The following is a 17,842-nucleotide window of genomic DNA, read 5'->3' on the forward strand; positions in this document are numbered from 1 at the left end:
ATCTCGAAGTCTCGGATGAAGTTAGAAAATTCCAGTGATGTGTAACAGTAATCAAATAGAAACTTAAATGATTAACTATACAAAAATTATATGAAAATATCAAATTCAAAAGAAATTAATCTAAGAAAATATATCTTTTTTTTTGTGATTTTTCATGAAGGAAGAAAATAATTAGAAAACATAAAATTAAATATGTATCTAAAATATTTTTGTGTTTTTTTCTATGAAAAGAGAAAATAATTAGAAACATAAACATAAATATGCATCTAATATATTTTTTGGTATTTAAATAAGGATTAGAAAAAATAAACTATATCCTATATTTAATTAAAATATTAAGTCTTTTTTTATGAAAATACTTTTCTCAAAGCAAACTAAAAGAAAATAGTTAAAAAAACTAAATGTTTGGGCCTGGGGTTTTAAAAACAGATTGGGGGGGGGGGGGTGAGAGCCCAATTAATTGATTAAAATGCTGAACAAACAAATAAATAAAAAAAAAGAGAGTGGACCGGACCGGGTCGGGTCAGAGTGACCCGGATCCGCCACTTTTCGGTTCACAATTAGAATTGGGTTTGAAACCCTAGAACTTGAAGAAAAGAGGCAGCGCCTCTTGCATCTCTCTTTCCCTTTTTCTGAAAAAAAAAACTCTCTTCATCTTTCTCACGATGAGCAACAACAATGGCAGCCCCCCTCCCTTTCTCGGTTTCGCTCTACTCTCAACCACTCTCTCTCAGTTGCTCTTGCTCTCATTTGAACAACAACAACAACAAAGCTCCTACTCTCGCGGTTCTCTCTCGCTCTCGTCGTGAACAAAACAACTCCTCAAAAGAAGTTTCACGGCGGCTTGACGAACCCAGGTATGCTTCTTCCAAAAAATATCGTTTTCTTGTTGTTTTCTTTCTGTTTCAATTTTTACTCATGGTGAACAAACAGTAACAACATATCTCTCTTTCGGTTCTCTTGATCAACAACAATGGCGAACTCAGACTCGCCCTCGGTTCTCAATCGCTATTGTCTCTCTTTCAATCACTCTCACTCTCGGTTTGACGGCGGCCATGGAGGAGAAACAAGAACGAAAATCTGGGTATGTTTCTCTCAGCTCTTAATCATTCAGTTAAACTGAAAACTCACCTCCACAATTATTCATATTCAGACTCAAACAAACATAAGAACATGGTTCTGTGCGATTTTTGGTTTTAACAGGAAAGGATAAGGTTCACAGCAATATTATTGAAAGAGCAAGTGCGAAATCGATTTACCTGCGGCAAGGAGGATTTTGCCGGTTTAATCGTTTGAGGTATGTTGTCTTCAGCTTCTGAAAATCTGTAGACTTTCTGCTGTTGAACTGCTGCATTTCTAAACCTTCGAATTTGTCACTGTTATTGCTTTGAATTTCTATTGAAAATTGTTGCTGTGTTGATATGATTCTGAACCGTTGTTGATTGTTGATTCTGAATTGCGAAATCTGAAACGCTACTACGTTGCTGTTACACAACTTTTGAATTGATGGTTACTGAGCCGATGTTAATTGTTGCTGTCTCTGCTTTTTTTTTTACTTGCAGCAACAATAACAGCCTTCAAATTTTTCCAGTGGCCCGATTTGTTTCACGAACAGAGGTAGAGACTCAAGTATACTTTACTCAATTTTGTTCTTCATGACACAATTCTCTTTTATGATACTAACACATGCTTTCTCTATTTTTTTCTGGAAATTTTGTTTTAACAGAGAAATAGCAACAACAATATTGAGAGTAAGAGTGAAATTAGCTTACCTACGGCGAGGAGGTTTTCGCCGGACTATCTTTGAGGTATGCCTTGAATTCTTTATTGTTACTAACAACTTTGAATTGTTACTAACAATTTTCCTAACAATTTTGCTTGTTGTTGTAGGATCCTTTGAAGATGATACCACCTCTCTTTGGATATTAGGGAGACTTGAAGATGGACTTCAAGTTGGAAGCTTGAAGATGAAGATCTTCAAGTGAGGTATGAAGAACTACCTCCTTCTTCTTTGTAACTAGAACACTCACAATATTGAGCAATAGAGAGAAGAGAGAAAGCAAGTAGTTTTAAGTTGCTTTGGTGTGATTTGCAATGAAGAGAACACCTCTATTTATAGGAAAAGTTAAGGGAGTGTTTGGCATTTGGTAATAAACTTGATATCCAAATTGTAATCATTGCAAAAATCTCATAAGAATAAGAATATTCTTTATGACATTATTTCTTATGCAAGTGGGAAAAAATATCTTTGATTCCTTTTTGTCTTGAATTATTTCTTTGCTAAATACACCCCTTTTTGTCTTGATTTGGGCTTTTGAATATTTTGTTGAACTTTTTGCTAATCTCACCCTTCTTGTTTCTTTTTCCATGTGACATGAGCATTCTTGATGAAAGCATGAAGAAATTCAATTTTGAAGAATGAAGACTTTGAAGATTGAAGAATTCAAGAATGTCTTTGAAGCTTTTTCTTTTTTCTTGTAATTCCGATTTATTCCAACTTTAGATTGTATGAACTTGTATTCTTGGAAATAAATGGAACTTTGAATGTTGTATCTTTGAATTTTGAATATAGTTCACTTTGTACTTCCTTTGGAATTTAGAACTTTGTTCATGTAAAGAATTCCATTTGTAAATGCTTGAATTTATTTTAGAATCCTTGAATGAACATGAAGTTCTAATGTTCTTGAATGTACTTGAATGGAATTTGCAAGTTTGAATGATCCATGGTAATTCTTGAATAGGAGTGGTAGAATACCTTTGAGCTAGTGAGAAACTTGAATTTCAAGTATTGAAAAGTGTTCCTGTACCATGAATTTTGAAATGATATTGGACTTGAAATCCTTAAATTCACGATCTTGAATAATCACTTGAAATTATATTTCAACAAATGGACTAAAAAGATATTCTCTTGCAAATTTCATGAATGATTCAAACTTGTATCATCTTTCAAATAATCCATAAGAAACAATTTTCTTTACCATGACGAATCCATAGGCCAAAATCTTGAAATAGATTCCAATTAAAACTCTTGAATCACACAAATGGATATGGCACACTTTATTTGAAGATGATTGAAACCTTTGATTGACTTCCTGGGGATTTTTTAGGGTTTCCCAAATGTGATCCCTGATTTTGGTCCCTGATAGTTCAAAACCCTAATCTGATGATTTGAAATTTCACTGTTGATCAATCCTTGTGTAGGAGATGTTCTGAGCCAATGGATTAAGCCAAAATGATGCACTTGGGGTCTTGAGGTCATGTCCCAAGGCATTGTGTCAAATTCTGAGTAAAAGTCAAGAGTATGTTAACTTCAGTCAAAACCCTAATCTGGTTGATTCAGAGCTGTTGAGCTTGTTGAAATGAATCTCTGAGGACCAAATGTTGATTGTAAATGAAGATGATTCATTTGAGATGGAGGAGGAACAAAACCCTAATTGATTGTTACTTGTACTGATGAGTGATTTCCAGATTAAATCCTGCTGAGTCACAAGTAGCAAACACAAGCTATGCAATTTGTTAGAGATGCAAATGATGCATATGCAAATGATATGAGGTGGTATCTTAGGTCAAAAATTGGGGTATGACAGGGTTCAATATACCAAAGGCACGTAATTTTGGATCTCGAGAAAACCACTCCATCAAATTGAACAAGTTTCTCTATGGATTGAAACAATCTAGACGCATGTGGTATGATCAATTTGTCCTTTTATTTTCATAAAATGATGTGGAAAAGTATTTTCAATAATAGTTGTCTATGTGGATGACATAAGTATTATTGGAACTCCTGAAGAGCTTCCAAAAGCTATAAATTGCTTAAATAAAGAGTTTGAGATGAAGGACCTAGAAAAGACAAAATATGTCTAGGTTTGCAAATTGAGCATGTGGACAAAAGAATATTTGTACATCAAGAAGGCTATATAGAAAAGTGTTGAAATGATTCTATATGAACAAATGTCACATGTTGCCTACTCCAATATGGTTGTTAGATCATTAGATTTGGAGAAAGATCTTTTTAGGCCTCGAGAAAAGGATAAAAATTGCTTGGTCCTGAAGTACCATATCTTAGTGAAATTGGAGTACTAATTCACCTTGCTAAATACACACATCATGATATATCATTTGCGGTCAATCTATAAGTAAGATAGAATTATTCATCTACACGAAGAAATTGTAAAGCGGTCAACCATATACTTCATTATCTTAGAGATGTAGGTTACTTGTCAGATTCTCACAATGGTAGATCAGAAAGAGGTTATTTATTTACATGTGATGGTACAACCATTTCATGGAGATCTATGAAACAACTCATGGCAACAACTTCATCAAATCCTGCATAACTATTAGCACTACATGAAGTCACTTCGAAGAAGACATTTTAAGCAACGACTACAAAGAATATCGTCACACATATAAATGTTTGCATGAGGGGGAGATATACATATGTTTTGCACTCTTTTTCCCTTCACCATGGTTTTGTCCCATTGGGTTTTCCTGGTAAGGTTTTTAACGAGGCAATTCACATTCAAGGGATATTGTACTCTTTTTCCTTCACTAGAATTTTTCCCACTGGGTTTTCTCTAGTAAGGTTTTAACGAGGCATATCCTCAATGGACATCCAAGGGGGAGTGTTATGAATAAATATTATTGTGGATGTCCATATATATTCTTATCTTTCATCTTCATATTCCCTATTAAGTGGTATAGTAAGGTTATGATTTTTCACCTTCCTAATATCCTATAAATAGAGACCACTTTGCAATGTAAAGCTATCAACTTGAAAGATGATAATACAATATTACTTTTTCTCTTCTTCTCTCTATCATCTCTCCTTCATCTATATTGTTTTGGTTAATTTCATAACACATAGTAAGTTTAACAAAACTCAAAATTATCATTAAAACTTAATGCTGCATAAAACATATATACCAATCTGTAATAAAATAGAAGAAAAAATTATGTAATATGTGTTTCATGATTCATAAAAAAAATGAATAATCATATTTAGAGGACAAATCTTAATAAATTAAACATAAAGACGTGTATTGATTTGCTAGAATTAATTTAATAATTAATCTATACAATACATGCTCAATATAAAAATTAAAACTATAATCATAATTTAAGGCATCATAATTTAAGGCAAGAGCAAAACATATATGCTAACATGCATATACATAATTATGATCTACGACATGTCAGTCTATGAGATATTTTTATGGATTATACGAATATTTGGACGGATTCAAGAAGAAATTTTTTTAAGTATTAAAGAGAGAAGTTTACTTTACATATCAACAGAGGACTATCAAATATTTTTTTTTTCAATAAGCAATTGATTATATGAGATGCACTAGGGGTGCAACCCTTATCAAATATAAAAGCGGACAAATTTGAATAGTCGAAATCAAGCAATTAAAATTTAGGGGCTAAAATCAATCAATAAGAAAATTTTGAGGACCAAAATCATACAATTGAAATTTGAGGAAAAAAATCAAACAACTTAAAAATTTAGAAGATCAATACTGCATTTAAGTCTTAAATAAATAAATAACGTGTGAGATAATATGGTTTCAATTAATTAATCAACAATTAAATATAGCATCAATAATAATAAGAAGATAACAAATTTTACGAATACAAATCATGACACATGACAAAGTCTTACACAAACATAACAGACACCTTATTTCTTAACCAACAAACATCAATGTTCAACAACTAAGAGTGCGTGTATTTTATATCTCTCAGCATTAAGGAAACACTCTGTATATAAAAGTCAATTTGGTTAGAAGACTCACTAGATGAGTTTCCAAACAAATGCAGAGCAAATAATGTAGAATTTACAATAAAAAAAAGAATTTAAATATGATTAGTTCTCAGAAAATCGCCCATAATCAAAACAAAATAAAACTTAAAAAAAAACGCATGAAATGATAATTGAGCCAAAATAATTCAACAACTCTTATAACATTTTATTTATTATTTCATCAATAAAAATAAAGTCAATTAATATATTATTTTTAATATGCTGAGTTGAGATTAGGTAAAACTTTGAAAATGCACTTGTAAAGACAACTCTATCATTGAACTTGAGGGTCAGCGACATATGTAAATTGTATATATTATAACTAATATGTTATTACTTATTCATTATGTGCTTGTGGTTACATCTAGGCATTTGTTGGAGTTGATTTCTTCTGTTTGTAATTTGAAAGATACATTTTAATTTTTTTTATAAATTTTTGTTTCCCACCTTATAAATAAATAAAAAAAGACTCGGAAAGATTTATATAGTTAATTGATTTGTATTTAGCAATGTGAATTGGACTATATAATTTACTATGCTTGTACACAGAAGTATGTTTCTTTATTACGTGACATATTTTTTACTATATATTCTCAATACTACTCTTTTTAATAATAGTAATAAATAAAATTTAATTAAAAAAACCTGCTCAAAGTAGTGCAACTCCAAATATATAATTTATTAGGGATGAAGCCAAGATGTTTCTTCTCACTACACTTGTTCTCGGAAAAAATATTTGAAAAGGGCTTAATAATTATATCAACATGTATAGTCAACTAAGATCTGTTTAATATTTGATATCTTTATTGAATAATCATCATTAAACACAAATTTTTTTTTTTTTTGCATTGTGCTCATGTGATCTTTTCTTCATAGAATTCTATAGACAAGAATGAACCAAATAACTTATATTTTGGTTTAAGTGAATGACCCTCGAAAGAAACCTTTTTTTCTTCCAGCAAAACAATTATTTTATTTCTTTAAGATTGGATTTTTCATGTCCGAAACACATCCTGCCAACTTAACTAAATCATGTATTTATTATTCATGTGACACAATCCCTTAAGCAATAATTCAACTTTTTCAGTCAGCTCAACTACATGAAGATCTTAATTAATTTTGGAAATTTCTTCAACCCACCTCCTATCCTTCTTGGTCACCTCTGGTGAATTTACCAAAATGCCCCCTGTTTCGAAAGTTCATTTCCGAAAATGTACTTTTATTGGAAAAAAAGGTATTTTCGGAAAAGTATCTCCGAAAAGGTGTTTTTTTTAATGAAAAATATTGATTTCGGAGATGCATCTCCGAAATAAAGTTGTTTTTCAGAAAATTGGTGTATACGGAAGTGCATCTCCGAATTCACCCCCCTTGGAGGAATTCGGAAATGTACTTCCGAAATAAGGTCTGGACAGAAGAAAAATAACAAACAAGAACGATTCGCTTTATTTAATCGGATGAAGATTACGTCGATCACATTACATAAGGTTAAAGTTACATATTGTTAAACACGGTAATTACACTTTCTTTACTTTTACTGTTTTTACATCGATTCACTTTCTTCACATCATTGAACCAAACCCAACCCTTGTTCACCTACCTCCTCCTTTTCATATTCCCGGTAATTACACTTTCTTTATTTTTACTGTTTTTACCAAGAGGTGTAGAAATTGTTGCCCTTTTGTTAACATAGTTGTTATCATTTAAACATGTTGTAAAATATCTTGTAGGATACTGTATGAGTACAGTTAATGAGTACTAGTACATTCACATAAATGAAGCGTGCTTTAGTCAAGTTTAACCCGATTGATTCTCATATATATGACGAAGGAGGTGGATGTCCGGAGGAAGAAGAACCGGCGGTACGTCCACCGCGAGAGCCAGGGCCACTACCACCACGGCCTGATCCTGCAGCATTGATGAATGATTGTTAAGCATGTGCAGGAGATGGTTGACTCCGGCGATATTCGGGATGGTTTCCTCCACCGCGGCTAGACATTGTGATGAAAGCGGTTACAAGCTAGACATTGTGATTGGAAGAAAAATGGGTGAGGGAGCAGGCTTTTAAGTAGGAAGACGATGGAGGAGACGCTGCAACAGGTTAGAAAGTTCTGATCCTCTAGAAATCCATACCACATTGTAACTTACCAACATAATAAACAACAACAAAAACTATACACTTAAAGTTCAAAAAACTTATGAGCAAACTATACTTACATCATAGTGGTGTAGATCCTTATCAGCCACTCGCAACTGAAAATGATTAGCACGGACTTGAATTTTCCTTCCCAATTGACCGTAACCAGGTCGGTTAGGGAACCTAACCGCCTTGTGAGACGACGGAGCTGACTCTAGATTAGCCTTCTGTTTAACTTCGGCAGTCAGGCTCTCGATGGAAATCGGAGCCGAACTCAAGGAAGCAACCGGCGCAGCAACAGGAGCTGCAACATATGGAGGAAAAATGGGTGAGAGAGCAGGCTTTTAAGTAGGAAAGTGTTACCACATTTCTTAGAAGGTAACCGTCTGAGAGTGGTGGGGGAGAAAGAAAAGGCACTTAGAAATTTCAAATCAGGTTGATTACAACTCATTTTTGTCCTATAATGGTGAATAATTAAGAAAAGGCACTTGTAAATTTTTTGAATTTTTTGGTGTTTCAAAGATTCATTTCCGAATTCAAAAAAAATTCAAAAAAAAAAACTTCGGAGATGCATCTCCGAAGCAGGGGTAATTTTGGGATTTCGCTGGGGGTGACCTCCAAAGGGAGGTGGCTAAAGAAAAATTCTTAATTTTTAGATGTGTCACGTAAAGGGTAGGATACTTTGCACCTCTAGAAACTTATAGAACCATTGACAATTTTGCAAATGTCCCCTAGTATTAAAAGGCTAGCTTAAGCATCAAGTTACATAAACATTGATGTATGAAAATATGTGTGTTATTATATGCACATACATGCATAACTGTGACTAACTCTTGCATCATCCACCATCCATTATTTGCTATATGTAGGTGGCTATGGTTTTGTAAAGGTTAAGTGAGGTTGAATGAATAATGTGAAAAATACATTATATCATGGTATCAATCGCCGAGTCGATCTCTTCTGCTCTCTCACACTTCCCTAACAAAATTATGTTACCAAAATAACTTTCTCTCTCTTCTTCATCGTCTTCGTTGAGTCTCCATGGAAGAATCTTTCAATATTACACCGACTGCACCAGGCGACAACGTTCGTCAATCGCCACCGTTCACAGTGGTTTTTGCACCTGATTCATCCACTTCACACCATTTCAATCAGAAGTTTTCTTGATGGATTTCAATTCAATGCATAGTTGGAGATATTGTTTCAGAACAGGATCAAATTGACTCTGATCTCAACGGATTCCCTGAGGAGTTTAATCCGTTTTTTATGCAAATGTATGTCTCTCCCGAGCCTCAATCTCTCAAAGATTTCGAAGCACTTATCTATGTCCAGGAGGCGCAACTTCATAAGTTCCGCCAGGAGTTGGCTTTTTCCTTTGTTTCAACAAATTATGTGAATGCTAATCATCAATCTGTTGGTGTGCGTGAAAAATCTGCTCATAGTCAAGGTTGTGGGTGCATATTTCATGGTCAAGGGCACAATATAGGCCGCTTCCCATATGGATCTCGACCTACTTGCCAGCCTTATGGAAAATATGGTCATTATTTGAATGATTATTGGCATCGATTCGATGAGCAGTTTACACTAACACAAGCTCAGGCCGCACCTCAAAATGTTGCTGACCTAACTTCATATTCTCTCGGGGCAACATCTGATTCTCGGGCCTTGGCCATAATTTCAACAGCACATGCGTACTCCTTGTCTCGAGATCTTGAAAGACAGGCTTAGTTTGCAAACTTAGAAGTCTCTCACCATCTTACTTCTTATGCTTCTTACTTGCATTCTAAGAAAGCTTACTCAAGTACATGTCGTGTCAGTATAGCTAATGGTCAGAAATCAAGTGTGTAGGTTATACTCATGTTTATTCTTCGTTATGTACCTTTACTACGTACACTTGCACTTAATGATATTTTTCTTGTACCTTGTACTACCATAAATCTATTGTTAGTCTCCAAGTTCTTGCGTGATAACAATGTTGTGTTTGAATTCTTGGTTGATAAGTGTTTAATCAAAAATCATGTTTCTAGGCTTACATTGCTTGAAGGTTTTCGTGATTCCAGTGGTTTGTATTGCTTTCCTTGCTTAGTTGTGGCTCCTTCCAACATGTTATCCAAGTCTTCTTCCAATTACACGACTGTTTGTAATAATACTAAGTCATTTAATTATTCTGCGACCTTTGGTGTAAATAACACGAGATCTAGTCTTCTTTGGCATTTTCGACTAGGTCATGCCAACTATCATGCTATTCGACAAGCTCTAAAGCATTGCAATATTCCTTTTTCGACCAGATCTTTTTTCGACTAAGTCGTGTAAATCTTGTTGTATTGGCAAATCTCATCGATCATATTCCCCTGCTTCTATAATATTATATTATTTTCCTTTTGAATTAGTGCACACCGATCTAATGGGTTTGCCCCTTCCCTTCAACTTCTGGTTTTCTTTAATATGTTACTTTTGTCGATGTGTATTCCGAGTACACTTGGATCTATTTTCTTTTAAAAAAGTCAGAAACACTTCACGTCTTCAAATTGTTTCACAAGTTTGTTCAAACTCAGTTAAACACCCTTCACTAAGTATTTAACTAGTATTTCGACCCTTCACTAAGTATTTAACTGAGTTAGGTGTCTCTCTTGGGCTTACTCGTCCACACACGTCTCATCAAAATGGTACAGTCGAACGCAAGCACAAACATATTGGTGTAATGGGCCTTACCTTGCTATCTCATGCTTCCTTTCCTCTTCATTTTGGGAACATAATTTTGCGTATACAGTTCATGTGATTAATTGTTTCCCTATTGCGGGTCTTGCTCGTTTTTTGTCCCCCTTCTTTGCCTTGTACCCCAAGTATCCTTGGTATAACACACTATGAGTGTTTGGTTACATGTCTTTTCCATTCACTCGTCCTCACAATAAACATAAGTTGGAATATAGGATTCATGAGTCTTTGTTTTTAGGGAGTTCTCCTTGGCATAAGGCTTACAAGTGTCTTAGTAGGTCCATCTGAATTCATATCTCTAAAGATTTTATATTTTTCGAAGACATTTTTCCTTATCCAACGTTGTTTCCCTCTATAACTTGCGTACAGTCTGATCGAAATTGCCACACGGAGACCATTCCTTTTCCTTCAATTTCGACTTCGACTGATCCTTAAGTCCTAAGTACCACTCAGAAGTCATCACAGTATCCTCCAAATTCGACTTCTAATGATCTTTCAATTTTGACTTTGATTGTTCCTTTAGTCCCTACTACCACTCAGGATTCAACTCAGAATCCTTCAATTTTGACTTATACCGAGTCATCAATTTCCCCTCCTCCTGTTCAACACTTTAATGCACATCCTATGTTAACTTGTGCTAAGTAAGACATGTAACTCCAAGCCTAAGGCTCTTCTTTCCCTATGTTAAACAGGCTCTGTCCAATCCACACTGGTTCGAAGCCATGATACTTGAGTATGAAGCTTTACTAAAGAATAAGACTTGGACATTGGCCACTCTTCCACCAAAACAAAAATTGTGGGATATAGGTGGTCTTTCAAGGTTAAAGAGAATCATGATGGTTCAGTTAACAAGTATAAAGCTTGATTGGATGTGTAACACGGTGGGAGAACTGACCTTTTTTAAATGTTGCGGATAGCAAGAGTCGCCACCGACTTTTATTTTATCCAATTTATAGAAAGGCTAAAAGAACAGAAAAAAACTTTTTGAAAGAGATTGAGTTCAGGGGGTAAGTTATACAAAGGGAAGGTGTAAGCACCCTTTGTATCCATGGTTATCCATGGCCTCTTAATTGCTTAGCTCACTTTTGTTTGAATTGTTTGAAATGTAGTGTGTGAATAAGAAAAGATTTTTTGAAGAAGAAATTTAGCTTGTAAATAAGCGTAGTCTTTTTGAATTTGAAAAAAGGAGTGGAAAAAGATTTTGATTTGAATTTGAGAAAGAGCAAGCAATTAAAAAGCAACTACCCTTAAGTTTAGAAAAATTGTTCTTTTAGACTTTAATGGGAAAGGGCTATCCATACCATAAAGAGGGCAGATAGTCTTTTCATTGATTTAAAAAGGGTCATCGGAGTTATCGTTCGCCATAAGACTGTCCTTGCCATAAACAGGGCAGGTAATCTAGGGAAGGATAGAATAGTCATTTAGGCAACATGTAAGGACACCTTAGCATTCGAAGGGACTATCATCATTTTTCGAGGCAACATCGAGGGACGAGATCATTTTATCGTAGGCAACATCGAAGGTATCGTGATCTTTAAATCGGAGGGACTATGATGATTTAGAATCGAAGGCAACAAGCTAAGGTATCCCTACGCTCGAAGGGACTTAACTATTTGATCGAAAGGCATCGGAAGAGGAGTTACCCTAGAGGTGGGTGTGTGTAGCAATCACGTGATTGTATTCAGATATTTATCTTGAATTAGTGAGCTACGTCCAATTAACTATCTTGCACTCCCTATTTACTAACCACGCAATTTATAGCATACAGAAATTTAAAACAGTTTATGGGTGCGGAAAGTAAAAAGCGAGAAAGTAAAGCCTTAATTACTATTACATCAAAAATCGAATGAGCAACCTATACATAATTTCTAGAATTTAAAATACGAAACTAAATAATTAAATAGCAGTAATTAAAACAACACGCGACAATCATTGGAGTTTGAGAGAGAGAAGAATCGCGAATTGAAATTTTAATCTTGAAAAGTAAGTGAGAAAACCTAAATCTAAATAATTATTAAATTACCTAATTAATTCCAATCCTAAATTAATTATTAAATTGAAATCAAATTAATCACAACCTAACTACTAAATCAATTAATCAATAGGAATTAAGGTAAATTAAATCTAATCATTTATTCTAATTATTAATTAAATTATGAAATAAAATAAAAATGTAAGTCTTGACTTCTAAATTAATTATCTAATTATTAAACTAACCTAATTAATTATATTGTAAAAAAATAAAGATAAAAAGGGTTTAAAAGAAACTAAATAGAAAAAAGAAATTGTTAAAGGAAAAAATTAAAATAACCAGAACCTGATCCAGTGCAGCGCAGGTCTGGAATTCTATGATGGAGCAGCATTTGGGGGCGGTTGATCATTCTTCAAGGGGATCTGAAGGCTGAAGGGCGAAGGTTCACCATGGGCGTGAAAAAGCCAGACGCGTTGGATTCTACAAAAACAAGCATGTCAAACAAATTAAAATAAATAAATGTCACCCCAGGGATCGATCCCAAATTTAAAGGGTGAAGGGTACTTCCTGTTGGCCAAGTGAGCTGCAATTTCAATTCGTTAATCATACCAAACAGAAAAAATAAATATTAAAACATGACACCAAACCTCAAATTCAACGCTGGTCAACATGGGTCCCTCTTTTGTTGCGTGAGAACCAATGAAACTGGGAGAGAGAGAACGAAAGAGTTGACCAGCCAATTAGGAGGTGACACGCACGCCGCTAACGGTCAGCCCCCACTATCCTTCTTCTACCTCCAGACTTGTGCTTTTTCTTGCGAATCCCGTTGCAGATTTACCTGCGGATTTTTCCGCAGGTTCTTTCCTTCCACCTTGCGATTTGGAAACCTGCACTACCAAGCTTAAACAAATTACAAAGCCACCCAGATCATATAATTGGGGCATTACAAAACCAATGGTGTACTTTTCATGGCCTGAGGACGCTTGTACTCGTGAAAACCAAGAGGGTAACCTCTTTTGTCCTAACAATGGTGAATCCATTTCCAGCCATGAAAAACCTGGTGCAATTGTTCAAAGATATTCTAATGGATCATAGGAAGCTATAAGCACTGTTATTTTTCATTAAATCAAAGCAAATATAAGAAAACGAAGATCACACATATATGAACATGAAGAATCATGGAGCATGCGTTTCAGGTTATTTTAATCATACCTCGCGACCACTACTCACCCTTTGACATCTCAGGAGGAGATTGTAAAGACTGATGTGGATTAAAAGTGGCTGCCTTGAGAAGAAATTTTTGCCCTAGCTTTTGAGTTTTTTGAGAGTTTGAGAGGTGTGATTGAAGCTAGGTTTCGTTCTCTTTCCACCAATGATCCAAGAATAAAAAATCCAAATTCCTTCGAATCCACATCTGCTGAAGCGCCAGTCAGGTAATGTTTCTGGACCTCAAAATCTTCACTCTATATTGAAATTTTTACCGCTTTCCGATGATTCATTAACACACTCAGATGTGAGGAACTGTAGTTCAAGAGTGGGCAAAGGAGTTTTAGGGAAGGCTTCGGAAGGGCTGTAGAACTCTATGAACAAGTTGGGAATTACAAATACATCAAATTCTTTTGATCCTATTTTGAGATTGGAGGAGATGGAGAGGAGAGATTCTAAGGAGGAAAAGGAGTCAAAGGGGAATAAAATCCAGTTCTAATGATTATTTATTCCTTAAATATAAGAGGAGGTGGAAAATTAGTGAAGAGGGAGAGAGTGGGATTTAACATTCAAAGAGGAGGGGTGGACATTGCTTTCATTCAGGAAACAGGACTTAGGGGAGTGCAGTTTCAAACTGTTAAAGAGTTATGGGGAGAGGCTTTGGTGGAGTGGTCTCATTCGGATGCGGAAGGAGCTTCGGGGGGGGGGGGCATTTTAATTATGTGGAGGAAGGATTTCTTTAAGGTTATTTATAGCTTTAAAGGAGAAGGTTTTTTAGGTTTATGTGTGGAAAAGGAGAATAAAAGGATCTATTTTGTCAACTTTTATGCTTCTTGTGATCACAATTCTAGATTGAGATCTTGGAAGAGGTTATTGGACATTAAGAGGAGAAGTAGTGACGGATCTTGGTGCATTGGAGGAGAATTTAATATGATTACTTCTTTGGATGAAAGAGTTGGTATTTCAAAGAAGAACTATAGGAAGGAGATTGAAGATTTTAAGGTGTTCATAGAGGAAATGGAGTTGGTGGATCCTCCCACGATAGGAGGAAAGTTTACTTGGAGAAATAGTGGCGGAAGTGCTATGAGTAGATTGGATAGATTTCTTCTATCGGATAATTTTATTATAGATTGGAAGGTAGAAGGACAAACAATAGGAGAAAGGGATGTGTCAGATCCTGCTCCAATTTGGATCAAGGATAATAAGAGAAATTGGGGACCTAAACCTTTTAGGTTTAACAATTTGTGGTTTGATCATAAGAAGTTTTTTCTTTTTGTGGAAGGGGAATGGAAGAAGATAATGATGAAGGGTAGAGGCGATATTTGATTGGTTAAAAAAATGAAAATTCTTAAAATTCAAATCATCAAATGGAACAAGGAGGTTTATGGGTGGATAGATCTCAACATAGAAGAGGCGGGAAAGGAGATGCATTTTTTAGATAACAAGTTTGCTCATTTTGCAGGTAACGTTCCGGAAGAAGTGGTGGTTGATAGAGGCGGCGATTGATTTTTGGGAAAACCTTAACAAAAAAGAAGGTTTTCTCCGTCAAAAATCAAGGCATTTATGGTTAACCGAAGGAGATTGTAACTCTCATTTTTTTCACAATTCTCTCAAAGAGAGAAGGAGAAACTCTTTGTGTGCTCTTGACTCTAGAGGGGGAGATTAGAAGATGTATTTGAAATTAAAGATTTTGTTTTCAAACATTTCAACTCGTTTTTCAATGATGAGGTGGAGAAGAGACCAACGCTAAGTGGAGTGCACTTGAAGTCGCTTAGTGAACCGGAGAGTTTGTTCCTTGAAAGACCGTTCACGGAGAAGGAAGTGGAGGATGCCATTTGGTCGTGTGATGGAAACAAAAGTGCGGGACCGGATGGTTATTCTTTAGAATTTTATAAAAGGTTTTGGTTGGTCATTCGGAAGGGTGTTTTACGGCTTTGCAATGACTTCCATGGAAAAGGTTCCCTTGTGAAATCTATTACTTCTTCTTTTCTAGCTTTGATTCCCAAGAACAATAATCCGCAAAATTTAGGCGAGTATCGTCCCATTTGTTTGGTGGGTAGTATTTACAAAATCATTGCAAAAATTTTGGCGGCTAGATTGAAAGAGGTGATTGGTATTTTGGTGTCCAATAATCAAACCGCTTTTGTCCCGGGTAGAACCATGATGGATGGTGTTTTATTGGTGAATGAGTTATTATATTGGATGAGGAAAAAGAAAAGAGGTTGCATTTTACTCAAGGTGGATTTCGAGAAGGCTTATGACTCCGTTTCGTGGCAATATCTTAGAGAGATGATGATGAGAATGGGCTTTGGTGATAGGTGGATGAAATGGATGGATGCCTGTATTTTTACGAGTCATATGTCCGTTTTGGTCAACGGGAGTGCAACGAAGGAATTCAAGGTGACTAAAGGTTTGAGACAAGGAGATCCTTTATCTCCTTTTCTCTTTGTTCTTGCTATGGAAGGCTTAACCGCGCTTGTGAGAAAATCGATAGAGGTGGGGGATTTTAAACCTTTCAAGTACGGGGAAGAGGATTTTTGTGAATATTTTACTATTTGCGGATGACACTATAATTCTTGGAGAACCGTCGTGTGACAATCTTTGGAGCTTGAAAGTTTTGTTGAGAGGTTTTGAGATTGTTTCCGGTTTGAAAATTAATTTTGCTAAAAGTAATATTATTGGTGCTAATGTCGGTGATTGGTTCCTAAATTCGGCAAAAGCGTTTCTTTCTTGTAAAAAAGGAGGTATTCCTTTCAAATTTTTAGGAATTATGGTGGGGGAGAGTCATAGAAAGAGGAAAGTGTGGGTGGAGGTGATAAATAAAATAAAGGGGCGGCTTTCTTCTTGGAAGGGAAGGAACATAACAATGGGAGGTAGAGTTACTCTTGTCAATTCGATTTTAAATGCAATCCCAACTTTCACCTTATCTTTCTTCAAAGCTCCGGGTAAGGTGATCCAAGAGATAAGAAGACTTCAAAGTGTTTTTTTATGGGGAGGGAGTTTTGAAAAAAAGTGCATTCATTGGTGAAGTGGAAGAATGTTTGTAGACCGAAAGAGAAGGGAGGGCTTGGAGTGAGAGATGTGGCGGAAGTAAATAAAGCTCTTCTCTTGAAATGGAAGTGGAGAATTTTGAGAGAGGATAATGCTATTTGGAGTAGATTTATTTCTTTGAGATATCATTGTCCTAAACTCAAGATGCAAGCTTCTAACGGAGATATGAGTAGAAATGATGATTCAATATGGTGGAGAGATATTACCAACAATAATTTGATTAATGATTTTGTTGCTAGCGGTTTTACCGGGTGTTTTTCGTGTTGTTGTAAAAATGGTAAAAGTATTCTTTTTTGGCATAGTTTGTGGTTGGGTGATCAATATCTTCGTGAGCTTTACCCGGATTTGTTTGATATGTCAACCATAAAAAATTGTGCGGTTGCGGATGTGTTGGTTTGGAATAACGGTAAGCACTATTGGGAGTTGGAGGCTTTATTTCGTGGTGGGGCAGCCACTGTTTTTTCGACTGGGGCTTCCACTTCTACAGCGGCTGCGGCTGTTCGGGGGATGTCTTGTTGGGCCCGTTTTTGTGCCGACGTGAACTCTTACATTCCGATTGAATTGGAGAATGACAACTTTGTGTGGCGCATAAATCCGGAAAAGGAGTTTTTGGTAGCTAGCATTTCAAATATTGTTAATGTTTCAAAATCCTTTGCTAGGCCAAACCACTTGATTAAATTGTTGAAAGCGATGTGGGAGCTTAAAATTCCTCCTAAGATGAAAGTTTTTGCTTGGAGATTCTTCATTGAAAAAATTCCTTCCAAAGATGAGTTGTTGAAAAGAGGAGTTACTAGCATCATAAATAAGGATTGTGTGTTTTGTGGTAACCATCCGGAAGTTATTTCTCATCTCTTTTTTAATTGTCATGTGGTGAAAGAGATTTGGAAAAAGTGAATAATGCTAATCATAGGTTGAAGATTAACATCGTCTGGATTGTCATTATTTGGTGCATATGGCT

At 35.4% G+C, this 17,842-nt stretch overlaps 2 protein-coding genes across 2 annotated transcripts; both read left to right on the forward strand.

Annotated features, from left to right (window-relative positions):
- Positions 1 to 14,331: 14,331 nt before the first annotated feature.
- Positions 14,332 to 15,159, forward strand: LOC131634227 (uncharacterized). The gene has a single exon (XM_058904879.1). It carries the CDS (start codon positions 14,332 to 14,334, stop codon positions 15,157 to 15,159), a length of 828 nt encoding a protein of 275 aa, XP_058760862.1.
- A 12-nt stretch (positions 15,160 to 15,171) lies between these two features.
- On the forward strand, positions 15,172 to 17,778 carry LOC131634228 (uncharacterized). Its single transcript, XM_058904881.1, has 3 exons — positions 15,172 to 15,315; positions 15,562 to 16,352; positions 16,881 to 17,778. Exons 1-3 carry the CDS (start codon positions 15,172 to 15,174, stop codon positions 17,776 to 17,778), a joined length of 1,833 nt encoding a protein of 610 aa, XP_058760864.1.
- The last annotated feature ends 64 nt before the right edge of the window (positions 17,779 to 17,842 follow it).

Source organism: Vicia villosa, unplaced genomic scaffold, assembly GCF_029867415.1.
Source record: "Vicia villosa cultivar HV-30 ecotype Madison, WI unplaced genomic scaffold, Vvil1.0 ctg.001262F_1_1, whole genome shotgun sequence".
In the NCBI taxonomy this organism is placed as follows: domain Eukaryota; kingdom Viridiplantae; phylum Streptophyta; class Magnoliopsida; order Fabales; family Fabaceae; genus Vicia; species Vicia villosa.